Source organism: Mustelus asterias, unplaced genomic scaffold (genome assembly GCF_964213995.1).
Source record: "Mustelus asterias unplaced genomic scaffold, sMusAst1.hap1.1 HAP1_SCAFFOLD_637, whole genome shotgun sequence".
Taxonomy (NCBI): domain Eukaryota; kingdom Metazoa; phylum Chordata; class Chondrichthyes; order Carcharhiniformes; family Triakidae; genus Mustelus; species Mustelus asterias.
Window position 1 is genome coordinate 35,508 of NW_027590586.1, and position 20,261 is coordinate 55,768.

At 49.9% G+C, this 20,261-nt stretch overlaps 1 protein-coding gene across 4 annotated transcripts in view; it reads right to left on the reverse strand.

Annotated features, from left to right (window-relative positions):
- Positions 1-5,273: 5,273 nt before the first annotated feature.
- The window catches only part of LOC144487190 (IQ motif and SEC7 domain-containing protein 1-like), a 79,993-nt gene continuing 65,005 nt past the window's right edge, over positions 5,274-20,261 (reverse strand). For 3 of the 4 annotated variants that reach the window (XM_078205238.1, XM_078205237.1, XM_078205236.1), the window contains exons 12-13: positions 14,288-14,337; positions 5,274-11,998 (exon numbers count right to left, since the gene is read on the reverse strand). In XM_078205238.1, coding sequence (XP_078061364.1) covers positions 10,760-11,998; positions 14,288-14,337 — 1,289 coding nt within the window. In that variant the 3' untranslated portion in view covers positions 5,274-10,759. The remainder of the gene's footprint in view (positions 11,999-14,287; positions 14,338-20,261) is intronic. The other variant, XM_078205239.1, reaches the window with a different exon arrangement.

Consider the following 20,261-nt stretch of genomic DNA (forward strand, 5'->3'; position numbering starts at 1 on the left):
CGACGAGGAGTAAAAACTAGTTTTCCCCCTTCCCTCTGGGCAACCGTTACCATCGAGACAAGTGATCCTCCGGTAAATAATGCCTCTTTTTGACAAACTTGAAGTCTATGATGCAAGCATAGAAGACTGGGCCCAATGTGCAGAGCGAATGCGTTTTTTCTTTGGGCTAACAAAATTGAGGGGAGCAGGAAGCAGTGTGCAGGTTGACAGCATAAAGGATCCTGACTTTCAGTATAATAAAAAGCCTGACCTACTTGGATACCCCTGACTCCAAAACTTTTCATGAATTAGTAGACTTGGTGAAAGGCTATTATGACCTTCCATAATACTCTGACAATTCCGCTTCAACACAGCAGGGCAAAACCCCTGAGGCATCTGTCACCGAATTTCTGACCAGGCTACGAAAATAGGCAGGGCACTGCGAGTTCAGGACATCCTTGAACAACATGTTACGAGATAGACTGGTCTGTGGAATTAACAACTTGACAGTCCAAAAGAAAATCATTAGCAGAACCCAGTTTTGATCTAAAGAGATAGCTCTATCATTGGAGACTGCAGAGAAAGGAGCTCAGGAACTACGGGGGATATCAGAGAGCAGTGTCCGCCGATTGTGGAGGAAGGGCAACTGAGAGCGATGGTATCAGCAAAATATCAAAGATTCCTTTACAATGGTGGAGCCCGAGCCACATCACTTGGCAGTCAAGGAAAAGCAGGGACAGCCTTCAGACTTCGAGGGAGCATATTCCAGAAGGTTGTAGATGCAGAACAGCGGATTACTACAAGTGCCGTTGAAAACCACAATGGAGACAAAAATATAAGGACAGTCAAAATGCGTGCTGTTTCAAAAAGAGGCCAAGTCCAGCACTGAACCGTACCTTGCAGGTATACCCATTGCCAGGAACAGAAACAATGCAGTTAAATTGCACCTCCATGACAAAGATTGCCCCCATAATGATGGAGTTGTTAGTAAATGGCCACCCACTAGAAAATGGAAGTGAATAGGGGACTGCTGTCTGTGTTATTGGGGAGCAGATTTATAATCGCCTCTGGGCTGATATTCAGTCTCTAAACTTAGAAGACACAAAGGCCAGGCTGGCCACTGTAATGACTTAGGAAGCCCGACTGGGAAGGAACTTAGTTTATTATAGAATGCAAAGTAAAACCACTACCGTGGTGTACACACACTAGTCCCTGGCTGGGACTACCGTTTCAGCAGGCCCAGTCCTTATACATGGTTGTGAGTTCGAGCAGATCAGCCCACTGCCTGTTACCAGGGGAACTCCTACTCATCGAGCCTCACGGGGAGATCAATCAGTGATTTCCCATGGATCTTGTGAGGATTATCACAGCCACCTACACGGGGAAACCAATAAAGGGCACCATGGTGATCCTAGTGACTTATAGGCAGCAGTCAGCTCGACTTCCACTCATCACTGTATAGATACAAAGACCTAGCCTCATGGGGAGAGATTGACTCCATCACATCAGACTGAACTGGCTGGAGATCTTCAAGCTGGGCATGGGGGGACTGTACAAAGTCATCAATAAGTACCCCAAAGTTTTCCAGGGAGGACTTGGAATAATAAGGGGAGCCAAAGCTAAGATCTACGTCGACCCTGATGCTATGCCAGTTAGAGCGAGTCAAGGCGGAAGGCAGACTTCGCGACACACGACGGCGCAGAGTCGCTGAGCAGAAACTGATAGCCAAGTTCCGCACACACGAGGACGGCCTCAACCGGGATATTGGGTTCATGTCACACTATCTGTAACCCCCACAGTTGCCTGGACCTGCCGAGTTTCACTGGCTGTCTTGTCTGGAGACAATACACATCTTTTTAGCCTGTCTTGATGCTCTCTCCACTCACATTGTTTTGTTTCTGAAAGACTTGATTAGTTGTAAGTATTCGCATTCCAACCATTATTCATGTAAATTGAGTCTGTGTCTTTATATGCCCTGTTTGTGAAGAGAATTCCCACTCACCTGAAGAAGGGGCTTGGAGCTCCGAAAGCTTGTGTGGCTTTTGCTACCAAATAAACCTGTTGGACTTTAACCTGGTGTTGTTAAACTTCTTACTGAGTTAGAGCGAGGCCAGTTCCATACTCCCTATTGGAAAAGGTAGAGTCGGAACCTGCAACACCTGGAAAAGCTGGGCATAATAAGACCCGTACAGTTTGCAGAGTGGGCTGCACCTGTTGTTCCTGTCCTCAAGCCAGATAAGTCAGTTTGACTTTGTGGAGACTCTAAGCTTAAGATCAATACGGTTTCTAAACTTGACAAATACCCCATGCCCCGGATTGAAGACCTGTATGGCAGATTAGCTGGTAACCAAGCATTTTTTAAGTTGGACATGAGCCATGCGTGTTTCCAACTTGAATTAGACGAGCTTTCCCTGGTTCAGTGAAGAGTTCAGGAGGGCATGCCGGGAGCAGCACCAGGCATACCTAAAAAGGAGGAGTAAACCTGGTGGAACTACAACACGGGACTACTTGCATGACAAACAGCATAGGCAGCAACTTAATAAACAGAGCTAAGCGATCCCAAAACAAGCAAACCACATCTAAGCTCTGCAGTCCTGTCACATCCAGCCGTGAATTGTGGTGGACAATTAAACAAATCACTGGAGGAGGAGGTTCCATAAATATCCCCATCCTCAATGATGGAGGAGCCCAGCACATCAGTGCAGAAGATAAGGCTGAAATGTTCACAACAATCTTCAGCCAGAAATGCCGAGTGGATGATCCACCTCGCCCTCCTCTGGAGGTCGCCATCATCACAGATGTCACTCTTCAGCCACTTCAATTCATTGCATGTGATATCAAGAAACAGCTGAGGGCACTGGACACTGCAAAGGCAATGGGCCCCGACTATTCCGGCAATAGTTCTGAAGACTTGTGCTCCAGAACTTGCCGCGCCCCTAGGCAAGCTACTCCAGTACAGCTGCAACACTGACATCTACCCATCAATATGGAAAATTGCCCAGCTATGTCCTGTACATACCTCCAAACCTCCAAATCTTTTCCAAGCCACCAGACCTGGTTGTATCTAGTTTTTTGAGAGTGACTAAGATTCTGTTATTACTGTTTTAGTACTAAATAATCCTTATCTTTATTTGAACAGCATTTCAGTCGAACCATCCTTTAATTAAAATTATTACTAGTTTAGTTAAAGTTCCCGGTTGGTTGAATAAAATAAGTTGTTAATTATTCACTTAAAGCCACCTTTAGGAAGGAGCACTGTGTGCAGTTCTGGTCACCCTATCGTAGAAAGGATATTATTAAACTAGAAAGAGTGCAGGAAAGATTTACTAGGATGCTGCCGGGACTTGATGGTTTGAGTTATAAGGAGAGGCTGAATAGACTGGGACTATTTTCTCTGGAACGTAGGAGGCTGAGGGGTGATCTTGTAGTGGTCTATAAAATAATGGGGGGCACAGATCAGCCAGATAGTCAATATCTTTTCCCAAAGGTAGGGTAGTCTAAAACTAGAGGGCACAGGTTTAAGGTGAGAGGGGAGAAATACAAAAGTGTCCAGAGGGGCAATTCTTTCACACAGAGGGTGGTGAGGGTCTGGAACAAGCTGCCAGAGGTAGTAGTAGAGGCAGGTACAATTTTGACTTTTAAAAAGTGTTTAGACAGTTACATGGGTACGATGGGTATAGAGGAATATGGGCCAAATGCGGGCAATTGGGACTAGCTTAGTGGTTTAAAAAAAAGGCCGGCATGGACAAGTTGGGCTGAAGGGCCTGTTTCCATGCTGTAAACCTCTATGACTATGACTCTACATAAGAAATAGGACAAATCCAACCCGGCCGATTACCGCCCCATCTCAACCACCAATAAAGTGATTAAAGGGATTATCAACAGCACTATCAAGCAGCACCTACTCAGCAATAACCTGCTCAGTGACGCCCAGTTGGGGTTTTGCTAGGTTCACTCAGCTCCTGACCTATTACAGCCGAAGTGCAAACATGGACAAAAGAGCTGAACTCCAGAGATGAGGTGAGAGCGACTGCCCTTGACATCAAGACAACATTTGACCGAGTGCAGCATCAAGGAGCCCTAGCAAAATTGGAGTCAATAAGAATCGGGGGAAAACTCTCCGCTGGTTGGAGGCACAAACGAAGATGGTTGTGGTGGTTGGTTAGTCATCTCGGCTCCAGGACATCACTGCAGGAGTCCCTCAGGGTCGTGTCCGAGGCCCCAGCCATCTTCAGCTGCTTCATCAATGACCTTCCTTCCATCGTAAGGTCAGGAGTGGGGATGTTCGCTGCTGACTGCACAGTGTTCAGCACCATTCGCCACTCCTCAGATACTGAAGCAGTCCGTGTCCAAATGCAGCGAGACCTGGACAATATCCAGGCTCGGGCTGACAAGTGGGGAGTAACATTCACCCCACACAAGCACCAGGCAATGACCATCTCCAACAAGAGAGGATCCAACCATCTCCCCTCGACATTCAATGACATTCCCATCGCTGAATCCCCCCCACTATCAACATCCTGGGGTTACTGTTGACCGGAAACTGCACTGGACCCAGCCGTATAAATACTGTGACTACCAGAGCAGGTCACAGGCTGGGAATCCTGCAGAGAGTAACTCACCTTCTGACTCCCCAAGTAATATTTATATGGCTGGGTCTAGTTCAGTTTTTGGTTCATGGTGACTGCCAGGATGTTCTTAGAAGGATGTTGAGGCCTTGGGGAGGGAGCGGAGGGAGATTTACCAGAATCCAGGGATGAGGGAACATTGGTTCGTTTAGAGAGAGACTGGGAGAAGCTGATATCATTCCCCTTTAGAGCGGAGAGGGTTATGGGGGGAGATTTAATTGAGATAAATGAGGAGAAAGTGTCTCCCAAAGGTCGGACGGTTGATAACCGGAGCAGGGTCACAGATTGAAGAGAATTGTAAAAGAACCATAGAGAGGGGTAGGTGAGATTCATTTATTTTGTTTGATGCAGCGAGTTGTTATGATCTGGAAGGTGCTACATGAACCAGCAGTGGAAGAAGATTCTCCCTCAAAAAGGAGGCAACAGGATACATAATTGAAGGGGGAAAATTTGCAGGGCTAAAGGAGGGGGGAGGAAGGAGGAACCGAGATTGTGGGACTAATTGCTCTTTCAAAGGGGCCGGCACCAGCCTGATGGAATGAATGGCCTCCTACTGCACCACCGGATACTCTGCTTCCTTTTGTTGTTTGGCCACTCTCCTGGCCCACGCGCCCACCCACCCGCCCTCGCACGAAAGCAGCTCCCAGGCGACTAAAACTTTGAAAATAACTTAACAGATCTCTTTATTATCATTTGTCAGATAATTATGTACACACAAGAGGAACAGATCACTCGTTATCATTTCAACAAACGGAAGATAAAACCCGATAAAATAAAAAGAGGGAACATACAAACACCACTTTGCTGACACGCTTTCTACCAGTCACGTGATTTGAGACCATGCATTTGCTTACATCACACAAGGCTTGTAACATGCACGCACTGACATCACTCCACAAGGACCGTCCTCCCAGGCAGTTCAGAATACCCAGTGAGTGGCCGGGAGCTGCTTTTTGTTTTCTTGGAGAATCCGGGTTCCGGATCTTTCCACCCGCCCACCCGAACGCGCGCACACACGCGCACACACACACACACACACACACGTACAGAGGTGGCAAGATCTCACGCAGAATTTTAAAAGGCCATTTGGGAGAGGGGGTTATCACTGGCACATGGGGGTGTGTGGAGGGGAACGGCTTCTCCAGGTCGGCCTGTCGCTCCCCCTCGTTCGTGTCGGGGAAGGGTTGGAGAGGTGGTAGAGCCGTGATTCTTAGGGGAGTGGGGTGGCAGGAAGGTGGGAGGGGGCTGTGTTCCTCACATTGTGGTACCCAGGGCTGCTTTGTGTTGGTGTGTGGGGGAATCGGGGGAGAGGGGTGTGGAGCAGGGGACCCCCCCCCCCGCCAGATTCAGCCACACGCCGAGTGATCCGGGCAAAGGTTGGGGAACACATCAACCCAGCAATGAGGACCCAGTGAAGGTGCAGGTGTGATGCCTCACTCCCAGATATGTTATTCTATTTATAAATCACCTCAAACTCCTCTATTAGACTCCAGTCTGTAACTCACTCACGGGTTTCTGTTATTCTATTTATAAATCACCTCAAACTCCTCTATTAGACTCCAGTCTGTAACTCACTCACGGGTTTCTGTTATTCCAGATATAAACCACCTCCAATCCCTCGATTAGATTCCAGTCTGTAACTCATTCCCGGGTATCTGTTACTCTATATATAAACCACCCCAAACCCCTCGATTAGATTCCAGTCTGTAACTCACTCCCGGGTACCTGTTACTCTATATATAAACCACCCCAAACCCCTCGATTAGATTCCAGTCTGTAACTCACTCCCGGGTATCTGTTATTCTATATATAAACCACCCCAAACCCCTCGATTAGATTCCAGTCTGTAACTCACTCCCGGGTATCTGTTATTCTATATATAAACCACCCCGAACCACTCGATTAGATTCCAGTCTGTAACTCACTCCCGGGTATCTGTTATTCTATATATAAACCACCCCGAACCCCTCAATTAGATTCCAGTCTGTAATTCACTCCCGGTTTTCTGTTATTCTATATATAAACCACTCCAAACCCCTCGGTTAGATTTAAAGTTTGTAACTGACTTCCGGGTATCTGTTTTTCTATATGTAAACAACCCTTAACCCCTCAATTAGATTCCAGTCTGTACTCACTCCCAGGTATCTGTTATTCTATATGTAAACCACTCCAAACCCCTCGGTTAGATTTAAAGTTTGTAACTGACTTCCGGGTATCTGTTATTCTATATGTAAACCACCCCGAACCCCTCGATTAGATTCCAGTCTGTAACTCACTACCGGGTATCTGTTATTCTATATATAAACCACCCTGAAACTATTGATTAGATTCCAGTCTGTAGCTCACACCTGGGTATGTTATTCTATATATAAACCACCCGAACCCTTCGATTAGATTCCAGTCCGTAACTCACTCCCGGGTATCTGTTATTCCAGATATAAACCACACCGAACCCATCGATTCGATTCCTGTCTGTAACTCACTCCCGGGTATCTGTTATTCTATATATAAACCACCCCAAACCCTTGATTACATTCCTGTCTGTAACTCACTCCCGGGTATCTGTTATTCTATATATAAACCACCCCAAACCCCTCGATTAGATTCCAGTCCATAACTCACTCCTGGGTATCTGTTATTCTATAAATAAACCATCCCGAACTCCTCGATTAGATTCCAGTCTGTAACTCACTCCCGGGTATCTGTTATTCTCAACATAAACCTCCCTGAACCCCTCGATTAGATTCCAGTCTGTAACTCACTCCCGGGTAGCTGTTATTCTATAAATAAACCACCCGAACCCCTCGATTAGATTCCAGTCTGTAACTCACTCCCGGGTATCTGTTATTCTGTATATAAACCACTCCGAACCCCTCGATTAAATTCCAGTCTGTAACTCACTCCCAGGTATCCGTTATTCTATATATAAACCACCCCAAACCCCTCGATTAGATTCCAGTCTGTAACTCACTCCCGGGTATTTGTTATTCTCAACATAAACCTCCCTGAACCCCTCGATTAGATTCCAGTCTGTAACTCACTCCCGGGTATCTGTTATTCTATTAATAAACCATCCCGAACCCCTCGATTAGATTCCAGTCTGTAACTCACTCCTGGGTATCTGTTATTTTATATATAAACCATCCTGAACCCTCGATTAGATTCCAGTCTGTAGCTCAATCCCGGGTATCTGTTATTCTATATATAAACCACCCTGAACCCCTCGATTAGATTCCAGTCTGTAACTCACTCCCGGGTATCTGTTATTCTATGTATAAACCACCCTGAACCCCTCGATTAGATTCCAGCCTGTAACTCACTCCCGGGTATCTGTTATTCTATATATAAACTACCCCGAACCCTTCGATTAGATTCCAGGTAACTCAGAGGTCATGCTTCTGCACAGTAATTTAAACCTTTGACATCTGACATTATATGTACTATGTAGCTGGAAAACAACTAGAAATATATTTCTACATTGACTTACAATATCCCCTGGTAGAACGAAAGGAGTTATAATGTTTTATAAGACATTTCACTGAGTGTTTTTACAATCCCTGGCAGTAAACAAGGCTGTGTTCAATGTGGGACACTCAGAACTGATGGGGGACAGTGTAGAGGGAGCTTTACTCTGTATCTAAGCCCATGCTGGACCCGTCCTGGGAGTGTTTGATGGGGACAGTGTAGAGGGAGCTTTACTCTGTATCTAACCCCATGCTGTACCTGTCCTGGGAGTGTTTGATGGGGACAGTGTAGAGGAAACTTTACTCTGTATCTAACCCCGTGCTGTACCTGTCCTGGGAATATTTGATGGGGACAGTGTAGAGGAAGCTTTACTCTGTATATAACTCCGTGCGGTACCTGTCCTGGGAGTGTTTGATGGGAACAGTGTAGAGGGAGCTTTATTGTGTATCAAACCCCATGCTGTACCTGTCCTGGGAGTGTTTGATGGGGACCATATAAAGGGAGCTTTACTCTGTGTCTGACCCCGTGCTGTACCTGTCCTGGGAGTGTTTGATGGGGACAGTGTAGAGGGAGCTTTACTCTGTATCTAACCCCGTGCTGTACCTGTCCTGGGAGTGTTTGATGGGGACAGTGTAGAGGGAGCTTTACTCTGTATCTAACTCAGTGCTGTACCTGTCCTGGGAGTGTTTGTTCGGGACAGTGTACAGGGAGCTTTACTCTGCATCTAACCCCGTGCTGTACCTGTCCTGGGAGTGTTTGATGGGGGCAGTGTAGAGGGAGCTTTACTCTGTATTTAACCCTGTGCTGTACCTGTCCTGGGAGTGTTTGATGGGGACAGTGTAGAGGGAGCTTTACTCTGTATTTAACCCTGTGCTGTACCTGTCCTGGGAGTGTTTGATGAAGACAATTGAGGCCAGATCCTGGAAGGTCATTTAAATTGTCAGGCACTCTCATAATCCTTGTGCCTACAATTTCAGATTAAATATGTCACTGTTATTCCCCTTCACTGTGTTGGGATAGGGGTCTGTGCCTGTGACTCTCCCCCACACCGTGATGGGACACGCGTCTGTGATTCCCCCACAAGGTGATGGGACGGTGGGTCTGTGAGTCCCCCACACGGTGATGGGACATGGGTTTTTGATTCCCCCACACGGTGATGGAACGTGGGTCTGTGATTCCCCCACACGGTGATGGGACGTGGGTCTGTGATTCCCCCACATGGTGATGGGACGGGGGTCTGTGATTCCCCCACACGGTGATGGGACGGGGTCTGTGATTCCCCCACACGGTGATGGGACGGGGTCTGTGATTCCCCCACACGGTGATGGGATGTGGGCCTGTGATTCCCCCACACGGTGATGGGACGGGGGTCTGTGATTCCCCTACATGGTGATGGGACGGGGGTCTGTGATTCCCCCACACGGTGATGGGACGGGGGTCTGTGATTCCCCTACATGGTGATGGGACGTGGGCCTGTGATTCCCCCACACGGTGATGGGACGTGGGCATGTGGCTATAACTCTATCCGCCATGGCGACCTCAAGATGTGGGCGAGAAAAAAATAATCCTCAATGAACACACTCAGTTCCTATCTCCCGGCTCTCCCACTGTGCTCCCGGAGCACTCACAAGTATCCAGAGACAACCCAGAGGAAAGCGTCACCTCGTCATCCTCAAATCCTGTTTCATCCAATCAGAAACGGCAACGCCTGAGAGTTGTCGCCATCATCACCTGTGCTGTCTCACCCTCTCACTCACCCGCTGTTTGACGTCTTAATTTGGCAAAAGGTACTTCAATAAATATATTTGCTGAATTATACAGTCCGCCTATTAATTAATTACAATTAAATATATGTTTTTCTTTTTAAATATACATTCGTTCAGGAACATGGCCCTCGCAATAAATCTCTCTTTCCCTTCACCCTTGACTCGATAATTTTCAAACTTCAATGCTGGGCCAGCGAGGCACGTTCTCTTTGGGGAGGGCAATATTCACTCTCCCCTCGGCTTTTCCAGGCTTGCGTGCAACACAGCAAGAGTTTATACATTTTTTTGTCTTGTTTTGTTCATTTCTTTTGATGTATTAAAAAAAATGGTGGGGGAGGAGATCCAGAGTCTTGTGACAGAGAAAGTTTGGGTCGGGTTGGTGGGGATGGGATAAGAGGGAAATTGAGGCCCGTGCAGGCTGCAATGAGACATAGGCCCAGCTAGGCCCGTGGGCTGGTGGGCCTGGGCAGTCGCGCCTTGGAACGCAAAATTAACATAAAAATTTGCAAATGACGTTTTCCAGTAAGATTTGCCCAGATGCTTCGAATGGAACTGGTGCCAGTTTTACTGGGATCTGGGGGTAGGTAGGCTGGGGCAGGTCTGGTTTGGCCATGGTAGGCCCGATAAGGCTATGCAGGCTGGGGTAAGTGGCCTTGGATAGGCGCAGATGGGCCATGCTAGCCTGGGATAGGCCCAGATAGGCCAGGGTGCCCCTCAGGACTCCATGTATACCACCTACCTGATGGCTCCTCCTGATTTCTGAAAGGGAGGATCCAACCAGGAGAGGGGTTGACACAGAGATTTCCAAAGGGGGTGAAGAGGTTAAGGAACCATTTCCCTTCCCCGCCCCCACCAAAAAAAAAGCTCTCCCCAAACTCCGCCCTCCCTATCCCCCTTCCCCACCCTCATCGGCTCCCTTGCTCACACCACCGTGCTAATCCGGTTGACAGGTTTGGCTTTGACTCCGGTTGAGACCTGGCTGCTCGGCTGCCCGACAAGGGTCTGCTGAGGGTGTGGGGGCAGGGGCGAGAGAGGCAGCAGTGGCGAGTAAGGAGAGTGCGGGGATTGTGGGGTGAGGGGGGTGAGGGGAGTGAGAGGGGTGAGGGGGGAGTGCGGCGTGAGTGGGGAGAGGGGCGAGTGGGGTGAGAGCTGCGGCGGCAGGCCGTGCTGCTGGTGCAGTGCGTGCTGCTGCTGCAACGCATGCTGCTGTGCATGCTGCTGCTGCAGCGCATGCTGCTGCGCGTGCTGTTGCTGCAGCGCATGCTGCTGCGCATGCTGTTGCTGCAGCGCATGCTGCTGCGCATGCTGTTGCTGCAGCGCATGCTGCTGTGCATGCTGTTGCTGCAGTGCATGCTGCTGCAACGCATGCTGCTGCACGTGCTGCTGCAACGCATGCTGCTGCGCGTGCTGCTGCTGCAACGCATGCTGCTGCGCATGCTGCTGCTGCAGTGCATGCTGCTGCGCATGCTGCAGGGTGTGATGTGCCAGCGGATGCTGCTTCAAGGTGTGCTGCGCCAGTGGGTGCTGCGGGGCTGTGGCGGCACCGTGGTGCGGGCCCAGCTGCACCGCCGGGTGATGCGACTGTAGCAGGTGCAGATGCTGCTTCTGCAGCTGGGCGTGCTGCGCCTGCAGGGCGGCGGGGTGGGTGTGCGGGGGCTGCCCATACTGCGACATCGGCTGACTGATGGCGTACGTGGGCAGCTGGTGGGGTGCGAGCGGGGACTGCGGTGAGCTGACAGGCGGCCGGATGGTATGCACCATGGTGGCGCGGGGCAGGAGTGGGGGCAGGGTGGGTCTCTGCCTGCACTGCCGCTGGAGGGTGACGTTCATGTGCTGTGGGTTGGGCTGCGCGTGGAAGCGATGGTGATGGTAGTAAGGTGGCGGTGGCTGGCAGTACTGGGCGTGCAGCGCCTGGATCTTGGAAGGCACCTCCGACTGCCCGCTCTGGAGCTGGTAGGCGGGCTGGTAAGAGGAGGCTGGGTACTGCTGGATTCCGCCAGCCTGCGAATAGGCGTGTGCGGCTTGCTTGCCCCGTTTGCTACCGAACAGGGAGCCGAGGAAGGAGGCAGAGTTGGAGAGCTGTCGGTGAGGCCGCATGGTCGACTCCTCCTGGATGGGCACGGGTCTCAGCTGTACCCGGGGGCTGCTAATGATGGATCCCTGTGAGAGTGAGAGACAGAGAGAGAACATTTCCTGGTTACACAGTCATCTTCACAAGTCCTCGGCCCATCTGCTGGCTGCTGAGCGACTGGAGTTTTGGGCAGTGGGATCAACCCAGATTCCTACCCCCACCCCCCCCCCCACCCCCCCGTCTATGAGGAGTGAGTCGATGATGCCTTGGGCGGAGGAGGGGTCAGTTGCAGATGGACAGTGGAGGAGAGGGGAAATCAGAGAGGATCACAAAGGGACTATTCTGCAGACGCTTGAAATCTGATCTCTGCAGATAGCCAGCCGGCTCGGCTGAACCAGCAGACACAGAATCAGAATGAATATTTCACTGTGATGTTGACCCAGAACTACATGCTAATGTTGTCAGTCTTGACTCTCTCCCCATGGTTGTGTTTTCTGTGTGTGTGTTAATGTGAGTATGTGAATATGTGTGTGAGTGTACGCGTGTGTATGTGAGTGTGAATGTGAATGTAAGAATGTGTATGAGTGTGTGTTAATGTGTGTGTGTAAGTGTTTGTGCATATGTGTGACTGTAAATGTGTGTGTGTGTATGTGAGTATGTGTGTGTGCGAGTGTAAGTGTGTGTGCGAGCAACCATGTGAGTATTTGTATGTGTGTGTGTGTGAAGAGTGTGCGAGCATGGCGTGTGTCTGTTTTTGTGTGTAAATATCTGTGCTTGTGAGAGAGTGTGAATGTGTGAATGTGTGTGGGTGTTTGTGTGTATGTGAGTATCCGAGTGAGTATTTGTGTATGTGTGAGCATGTGAATATTTGTGTGTGTATGTGATGTGCGTGTGAGTGTGTATGCGCGTGTGCATATCTATATATATGTGTGTGTGTGCGTGAGGGGTGAGAGTGTGTGTGTGAGAGTGTGTGTGTGTGAGTGTTTGTGAGTGTGTGTGTGAGGGGTGAGAGTGTGTGTGTGTATGTGAGGGGTGAGAGTGTGTATGTATGTGTTTGTGTGTGTGAGGGGTGAGTGTGTGTGTGAGGGGTGAGAGTATGTGTGTGTGTATGTGTGTGTATGTGAGGGGTAAGAGTGTGTATGTATGTGTGTGTGTGTGTGAGAGGGGTGAGAGTGTGTGTGAGTGTGTGTATGTGTATGTGTGTATGTGTGTGTGAGGGGTGAGAGTGTGTGTGTGTATGTGTGTGTGAGGGGTGAGAGTGTGTGTATATGTGTGTGCGTGTGTGTGTGTGTGTGTGAGGGGTGAGAGAGTGTGTGCGTGTGTGCATGTGTGGGTGTGTGTGTGTATGTGTGTGGGTATGTGTGTGTGTGTGTGGGTATGTGTGAGTGTATGTGTATGTGTGTGGGTATGTGTGTGTGTGTGGGTATGTGTGTGTGTGTGTGGGTATGTGTGTGTGTGTGGGTATGTGTGTGTGTGTGTGGGTATATGTGTGTGTGTGGGTATGTGTGTGTGTGTGTGTGGGTATGTGTGTGTGTGTGTGTGGGTATGTGTGTATGTGTGTGTGTGTGGGTATGTGTGTGTGTGTGTGTGGGTATGTGTGTGTGTGTGGGTATGTGTGTGTGTGTGGGTATGTGTGTGTGTGTGTGTGGGTATGTGTGTGTGTGTGTGTGGGTATGTGTGTGTGTGCGCACACAGAGGTGATGGTAAAATGTGAGGCAGTGATTGTTGATGGGCAGCGAGGTGTGTTGAAGGAGAGGCAGTGATTGAAGTTTAAACTTTGGGACATTTGGACAGAGGAAACTTCTCCAGTGAGATGGGGGCGAGAGTGAAGCTGGGAGCCCATCAGCACTGAGGAACTGTTCCGAGAGACAATGAACGGCAACGCGCCAGGGGTAAAGGGGAGAGGGTGAGTATGCGGAATTAGGATTCCGGCCCAGACTCTTCATTCAGTCTCTAGGCGGCTGGATTGGAGGCGGAACCCTCCCACGGAGAGACACCGAGGGGCCTGCCTCCCACACCGGATCCCGGAGCTGGCTGTCCATGGATCTGGGACATAAATTGGTCTGGGATGGGAGAGGGAAAGGGGGGAGGTGGAGGAGTGCTCCCACCCCCGTGAGGGCAATTTGACAACAGGAAACATAGGGGAAGGGATGGGTGGGGAGATACAACAGGACAGGGGTAAAATGGATGGAGACGTGCAAACACGGGAGAGGTTACACCGAGGTTACATGCGTGTTCATGCTTTAGGGAGACAAATTCAAGATGGTAGACATCAAAGACGCACCAGGAGATGGAAAGGGTTACGGCGGATGTTTGCCTTTTGGAGGAATGGGGGAGGGCGGGTAGGGATTTGATGGGGTGAAGGGGGTGCCACTTACTTCCATTGTACTGTCGAGCGATCCCACACTGTTTCTGCGTCCCCGCTTGCCTAACCAGACACGCAACACGAAGCATTAGCGGAAAAAAGCAAGAGAAAGCCCCAACGCCTCCGCCACATCCCCCTCCCCCATACCGGACCCCTCCCCTCCCGCGCCCCCGAGATTTGCCCCAACCCTCTCCTCCGCGACAGGTTATACAGAGTTCATTTATACCAGCAACAGTATCTCCACTAAGGAGGAGGGAGTGGGAGCATGAGTGTGGAGAAGGGAGAGCTGAAGAGCAGAGAAAGAGGATTGAGTGTGGAAGGAGAGAGGAGGGAAGGGGAGGAAGAAGAGAGGATGAGTTTGGAGGAGGAAGGAAGGAGGAAGAGGGTGAGTTTGGAGGGACGGGAGTGTGAGAGAGGTTGAGTGTGGAGGGAGGGAGAGGAGGAAGAGAGGTTGAGTGTGGAGGGAGAGGGGAGGGTACGAGAGGTCGAGTGTGGAGGGAGAGTGAGTGTGTGGAGGGAGGAGGAGAAGGAAGAGAGGTTGAGTGTGGAGGGAGAGTGGGGAGAAGAGGGAGGAGGAAGAGAAGGTAAGTTTGGACAGAGTGAGGGAGAGGGTGAGTGGAGGGAGAAGGGAGGAGGAAGAGAGGGTGAGTTTGGAGGAAGAAGGGAGAGGTGGGAAAGGGTGAGTGGAGGGAGGAGGGGAGAGGAGGGGGAGGCCAGTGTGGAGGGAGGGGGAGGAGGAAGAGAGGGTGAGTTTGGAGAGAGCGAGGGACAGGGTGAAAAGTAGGTGTAGATACAGAGAGGGAGAGATAGAGAGAAGATGTGAGGGATGGGGAGAGGAAAAGTGAACTCCAAGTGAAGTTCAGCCCTTCACCTCCATCAACTCTCAAAGTCTGGTCCAGTGACATTCCCAGGAAGCAGGAATTGAGCAAGTATTTGAGGAAAGGCACCTCTCGTAACACCCTCCCTGCAACTCTCTCCCCGTAACTCCTTCCCGCAGCTCTCTCCCCGTAATTCCCTCCCTGCAACTCTCTCCCCGTAACTCCCTCCCTGCAACTCTCTCCCCGTAACTCCCTCCCTGCAACTCTCTCCCTGTAACTCCCTCCCTGCAACTCTCTCTCTGTAACTCCCTCCCTGCAACTCTCTCCCTGTAACTCCCTCCCGCAGCTCTCTCCCTATAACTCCATCTCTGCAACTCTCTCCCGATAACTCAGTCACTAAGATATCACTCTGTAACTCCCTCCCTGTAACATCTGAAATAACTCCTCAGAGGTCAGTGTCCCTTCACCAGATTTCCTTTATTTACAAACTTTATTTCACACCAAGGGTGCTTCAGGTACTAAGTCAGAATCTGGAGTGTCAGTGGACCTTTTCAGGATGGCAGCCCTGTGACTAGTGGAGTTCCGTAGGGGTCAGTGTTGGGACCACAACTCATCACTGATGTAGATGTAGGAACTGAGGGCATTGTGGCTAAGTTTGTAGATGATACAAAGGTAGGTGGAGGTACAAGTGGTATTGAGGAGGCAGGGAGGCTGCAGAAGAACTTGGACAGGTTGGGAGAGTGGGCAAAAAAGTGCTATGGAACACAATGTTGGGAAGTGTGACATTGTGCACTTTGGTAGGAAGAATAGAGGCACAGACTATTTTCTAAATGGGGAGAGAATTCAGAAATCAGAAGCGCAAAGGGACTTGGGACTTAGTTCAGGATTCTCTTAAGGTTAACTTGCAGGTTGAGTTGGTAGTTAGGAAGGAAAATACAATGTTAGCATTCATTTCGAGAGGACTAGAATGCAGAAGCGAGGTTGTACTGCTGAGGCTTTATAAGGCTCTGTCAGACCACATTTGGAATATTATGAGCAATTTTGGGTCCTGTCTCTAAGGAAGGATGTGCCGGCCTTGGAGGAGGTTCACGAGAACGATCCCAGGAATGAAAAGCTTGACGTATGAGGAGCGTTTGAGGACTCTGGGCCTGTATTTGATGGAGTTTAGAAGGATGAGGGGGGATCACATTGAAACTTACACTATACTGAAAGGCCTGGATAGAGTGGACGTGGGGAAGATATTTTCATTAGTGGGAGAGACTAGGATCCGAGGGCCCGGCCTCAGAGTAAAGGGACGACCTTTTAGAACCGAGATGAGGAGGAATTTCTTCAGCCAGAGGATGGTGAATCTGGAACTCGTTGCCACAGGAGGCTATGGAGGCCGGGTCATCGACTGTATTTAAGACAGATAGATAGGTTCTTGATTGGTAACAGGATCCAAGATTAAGGGAAAAGGTGGGAGAATGGCATTGAAAAACTTATCAGCCATGATTGAGTGGCAGAGCAAACTCGATGGGCCAAATGGCCTAATTCTGCTCCTATATCTTATGGTCTTACGGATCTGACACTTCCATATTTATAGACAAGTGAGGTTCCCTGATTGGGAAGACAGTTATTACCTCAATTAGGGAGCTCATACTCTCAGAACTCATCGTCATTGAAGTCATTACATCCCTCCCCCTCTAAGTCCGAGGAATCTCGGTTTTTCGCGTGCCTCACAGGTCTATTGCGATGTTTCAGCACTGGGTCCAGATCCTCTAACTCGGCATCCGATGTGGAAGGGGTGTATCTAACAGATGCCCATCTCTCACTACTCGATCGCCAGAGCTCTGGTTTAATCCCTTCCTCATGGCTTCATCCGCAGTGTCCATTTGGACTCCGAGGTGCTAACGACGAGCGATGGAGAGGCGGAGCTGGCCACTCTGGGAGGACTCTCCTCAGTTCTCGGTCCGCTGGGCATATTTGGCTCCCAGACAAACTCTGATTTTGAGGCCTGCGCCTGATCCAGATGTTTTTTCAGAATGGCCTCACCCACGTGTATTCTATAGGATATAGGGTCCGTCCTAGACTCAACCGGTCCAGGTAACCACGTGGGACCATTTGTGTAATTCTTCACCCAAACGTTTTCACCGGCCTCCAATTATCTCTCCCAGCTGCTCTTGTCGTGGCCTTTACATTGGGCTTCTTGTTGTTTTTCCACCTTCACCCCAGGTTTAGGAAAAGCAAACTGAATCTGGTGTGTAATCATCTGCCCATGAGCAATTCTGCAGGTGCTATTGCTGTAGTGGCATGAAGGGTTGGTCTATAATTGTATAGCCAATGGGAGAGCTTGGTAGCCATTGATGCTACTGTCTATTTTATTAAATCTGTACCACTCTCTTTGCAAGGCCATTCGACAATGGAAGGTATGGTTCTGTCATGATTTGTCAAATCCAATTCGACTTCATGAACCAGGTGAACTCCTGACTAGCAAAAGATGTCCCATTGTCAGAGACCAGCCAGATCCTATGTGTCCAAAACGAGGTGCCAAGTTTCTCTACCGTTATTGTTTTAGTTGCCGAATGCACCCTATGGATATCCTTCCACTTTGAATGGGTGTCCACTCTGATCAAGAACATCGAGCTCATGAATGGGCCTGCATAAACCACGTGCAACCATGTTCATGGTCTACCCGGCCATTCCCACGAGTGTTGGGGAGTTGCACGTGGCAACTTTTGTCCTTGCTGGCATTCCTGCACCAACCCACGAGCGCGGCTATGTCCGCGTCCATTCTGAGCCACCAAACATAGCTTCTGGCCAGCATCTTCATTTTGGACACTCCTGGGTGACCATGATGTAGTTCAGCCAGTATGGCACGACAGCCCTGACTCGGAACAAGCACTCGTTGCCCCCCATAGTAGTCTTCCGTCTTCTACCGTGAGCTCTCTTCTACTTCAATAAGGGTGGAATTGGGGCTGGACTGGTCTTCCCGTTTCCCCCATTAGTACTAAGTGTTTAACTTTTGCAGGGACAGTGTTCTTTTGTGTCCAAAGACGTAGGTGGCGATCTTACCAAAACATTCTAAGTGCCAAAAGAGCATGAAAACGGGAGAGAATCACGCTGTCTTTTGGACGAGATAAAAATGGAATCATACCTAACTCTGTCAAAAAATTGAAGCCAAACCTGGTTCTCGCCAGCAAGCGGAGAGGGTAGGGCCTAAGCTCGTCAGAAAGCCGGCAGATAGCAGCAGAGGGCGCTATCGCGCATGTGCATGTTCCCCAGCTATAGCCAGCCGGCCTTCGTGGCTGAATCCGCCCTATCTTGTGACCGTGGAGCTCCACAGCCGATCCCTCCCGCCCAGACTGTTCGCCCGCACCCCCCCAACCTTAACGGGCTGTCCGACCCCCCCCCCCCCCCCCCCCCATCACCTCTGTATGGGCCAATCACCCAGCCCCCCACCCCCGGTATCGTGGGGCTCCACAGCTGAAAACCCCCCACCCGCTGCGCACAAACTGGCCGATCGCTGGTTGCAGAGTGGCAGCGGATCCCCCCCCCCTCTCGATTGCTGTTGCAGAGTAGCAGCGGTTCCCCACCAATCGGCCCGCCCCTACCTGGCCCTGCCCCCCCAGTTGGCCCACCCCTCAGTGCCAGTGGGCACTGCTAGGGTACCAGGCAGATACTGGCCAAATGGCTCCCCCTCTGCCCCAGACCTCCTGGGCGAGCCTCAATGGCTTCCGATACTATCGGCGAGGCCGTCACATCTGGTCCCTGTTGATGGGGACCGCATGTGGGAACCTTCACCGGCGTGGCCACAGAGGCATGTCAGCCCGGACGATTGCGTCCCAGGCTCACTTGTAATATTTAAATTCTATTCTAAATAGGATTAAATATTACAATCGGCCTTGCGCCCTTTCTGGGCACGAGGCTGGACCTCGTCGGATATCGAGTGCCGGTGAGATCGCGAGAGGTGAGAAACCGATTTCACGTGATTTTACAGGCTCGCCCTGCCCACCGACCAGCAGGGTGAGAAGCTAAGATCATGGCCATATATTATGTGCGGCCACTGGGTGGGTATCCAGAAAATTCATGGTCATTATTGTCTCTTCTACTTGTGATATCATCGGTGGGGTATCTGCTAAAGGCAGCCTACTTAAGATAGCCGCATTTGCCACATGGCCTCCCGGTCAGTGATCCAACCGATAGTTATATGCAGTCAATAAGAAAGCCCACCACTGAATACGCCGATGCTATTGGTGGCACTGCTTTGTCCTCCCTTAGCAGTCCCAATAGGGCTTGTGATCAGAAATTTCCACCCATAAAGATATTGATCGAACCTTTTTACTCCAAATATTACCGCCAAACCTTCTTTTTCAATGTGGCCGTACTTTCTTTCCGCTGTGGCCAATGTCCAGGAGGCATACGCTATTGGGCGTTCCTCTCCATTTGGCCATCTATGTGCTAATACCGCCCCGATGCCATATGGAGACACATCACAGGTTAGCACTAATCGTAATGTGCTAAGGCATTCGACAAAGACAGCTGCTGCTTCATTCCCTTAAAAGTCAGATCTCGAGGGCAGACCATCCCCAAACTTGCCCCTTTTTTAGCAGTTGATGCAGTGGGACCAGGGTGGGGGCCCAGTTTGGTATAAATTTTCCTTGGTACGTCACCAGCCCTAGAAACGACCGTAACTCTTGGATGGGTGTGGGCCCGCACCTGGTCCTCGAAAGGATGTAGACCAGACTTGTCCACTTTGTAGCCCAGATAGATCACTTCAGGTACCAACAAAATGCATTTTTCCCTTCTTAGGTGCACTTGAAAAATGATTAAGAACTCCTCTGGGTTCTGCTTTTGTTTCTCCTGTGATGAGAACATCATCCAAATAAATGGTCACCTGGGGTAAACCTTGTACGATGTTCTCTGTTGTTCTCTGGAAGATTGAGCAAGCCAACGATACCCGAAAGGTAACCTCGTGTATTGATAGAGGTAGTTTAGAGTATTGAGTGTGGAATATTTCTGCAAATCCTCATCCAGCTGCAACTGTAAATAAGTATGACTCACTTCTAATTTCAAAAACAAGAGTCCCCCTGCCAACTCTGCATATAAATCCTCGATCCGGGGGATTGAGTATTTGTCCAGTTGTGAATAGCTATTTATTGTTTGTTTAAAGTCCCCACAAAGATGGACTGA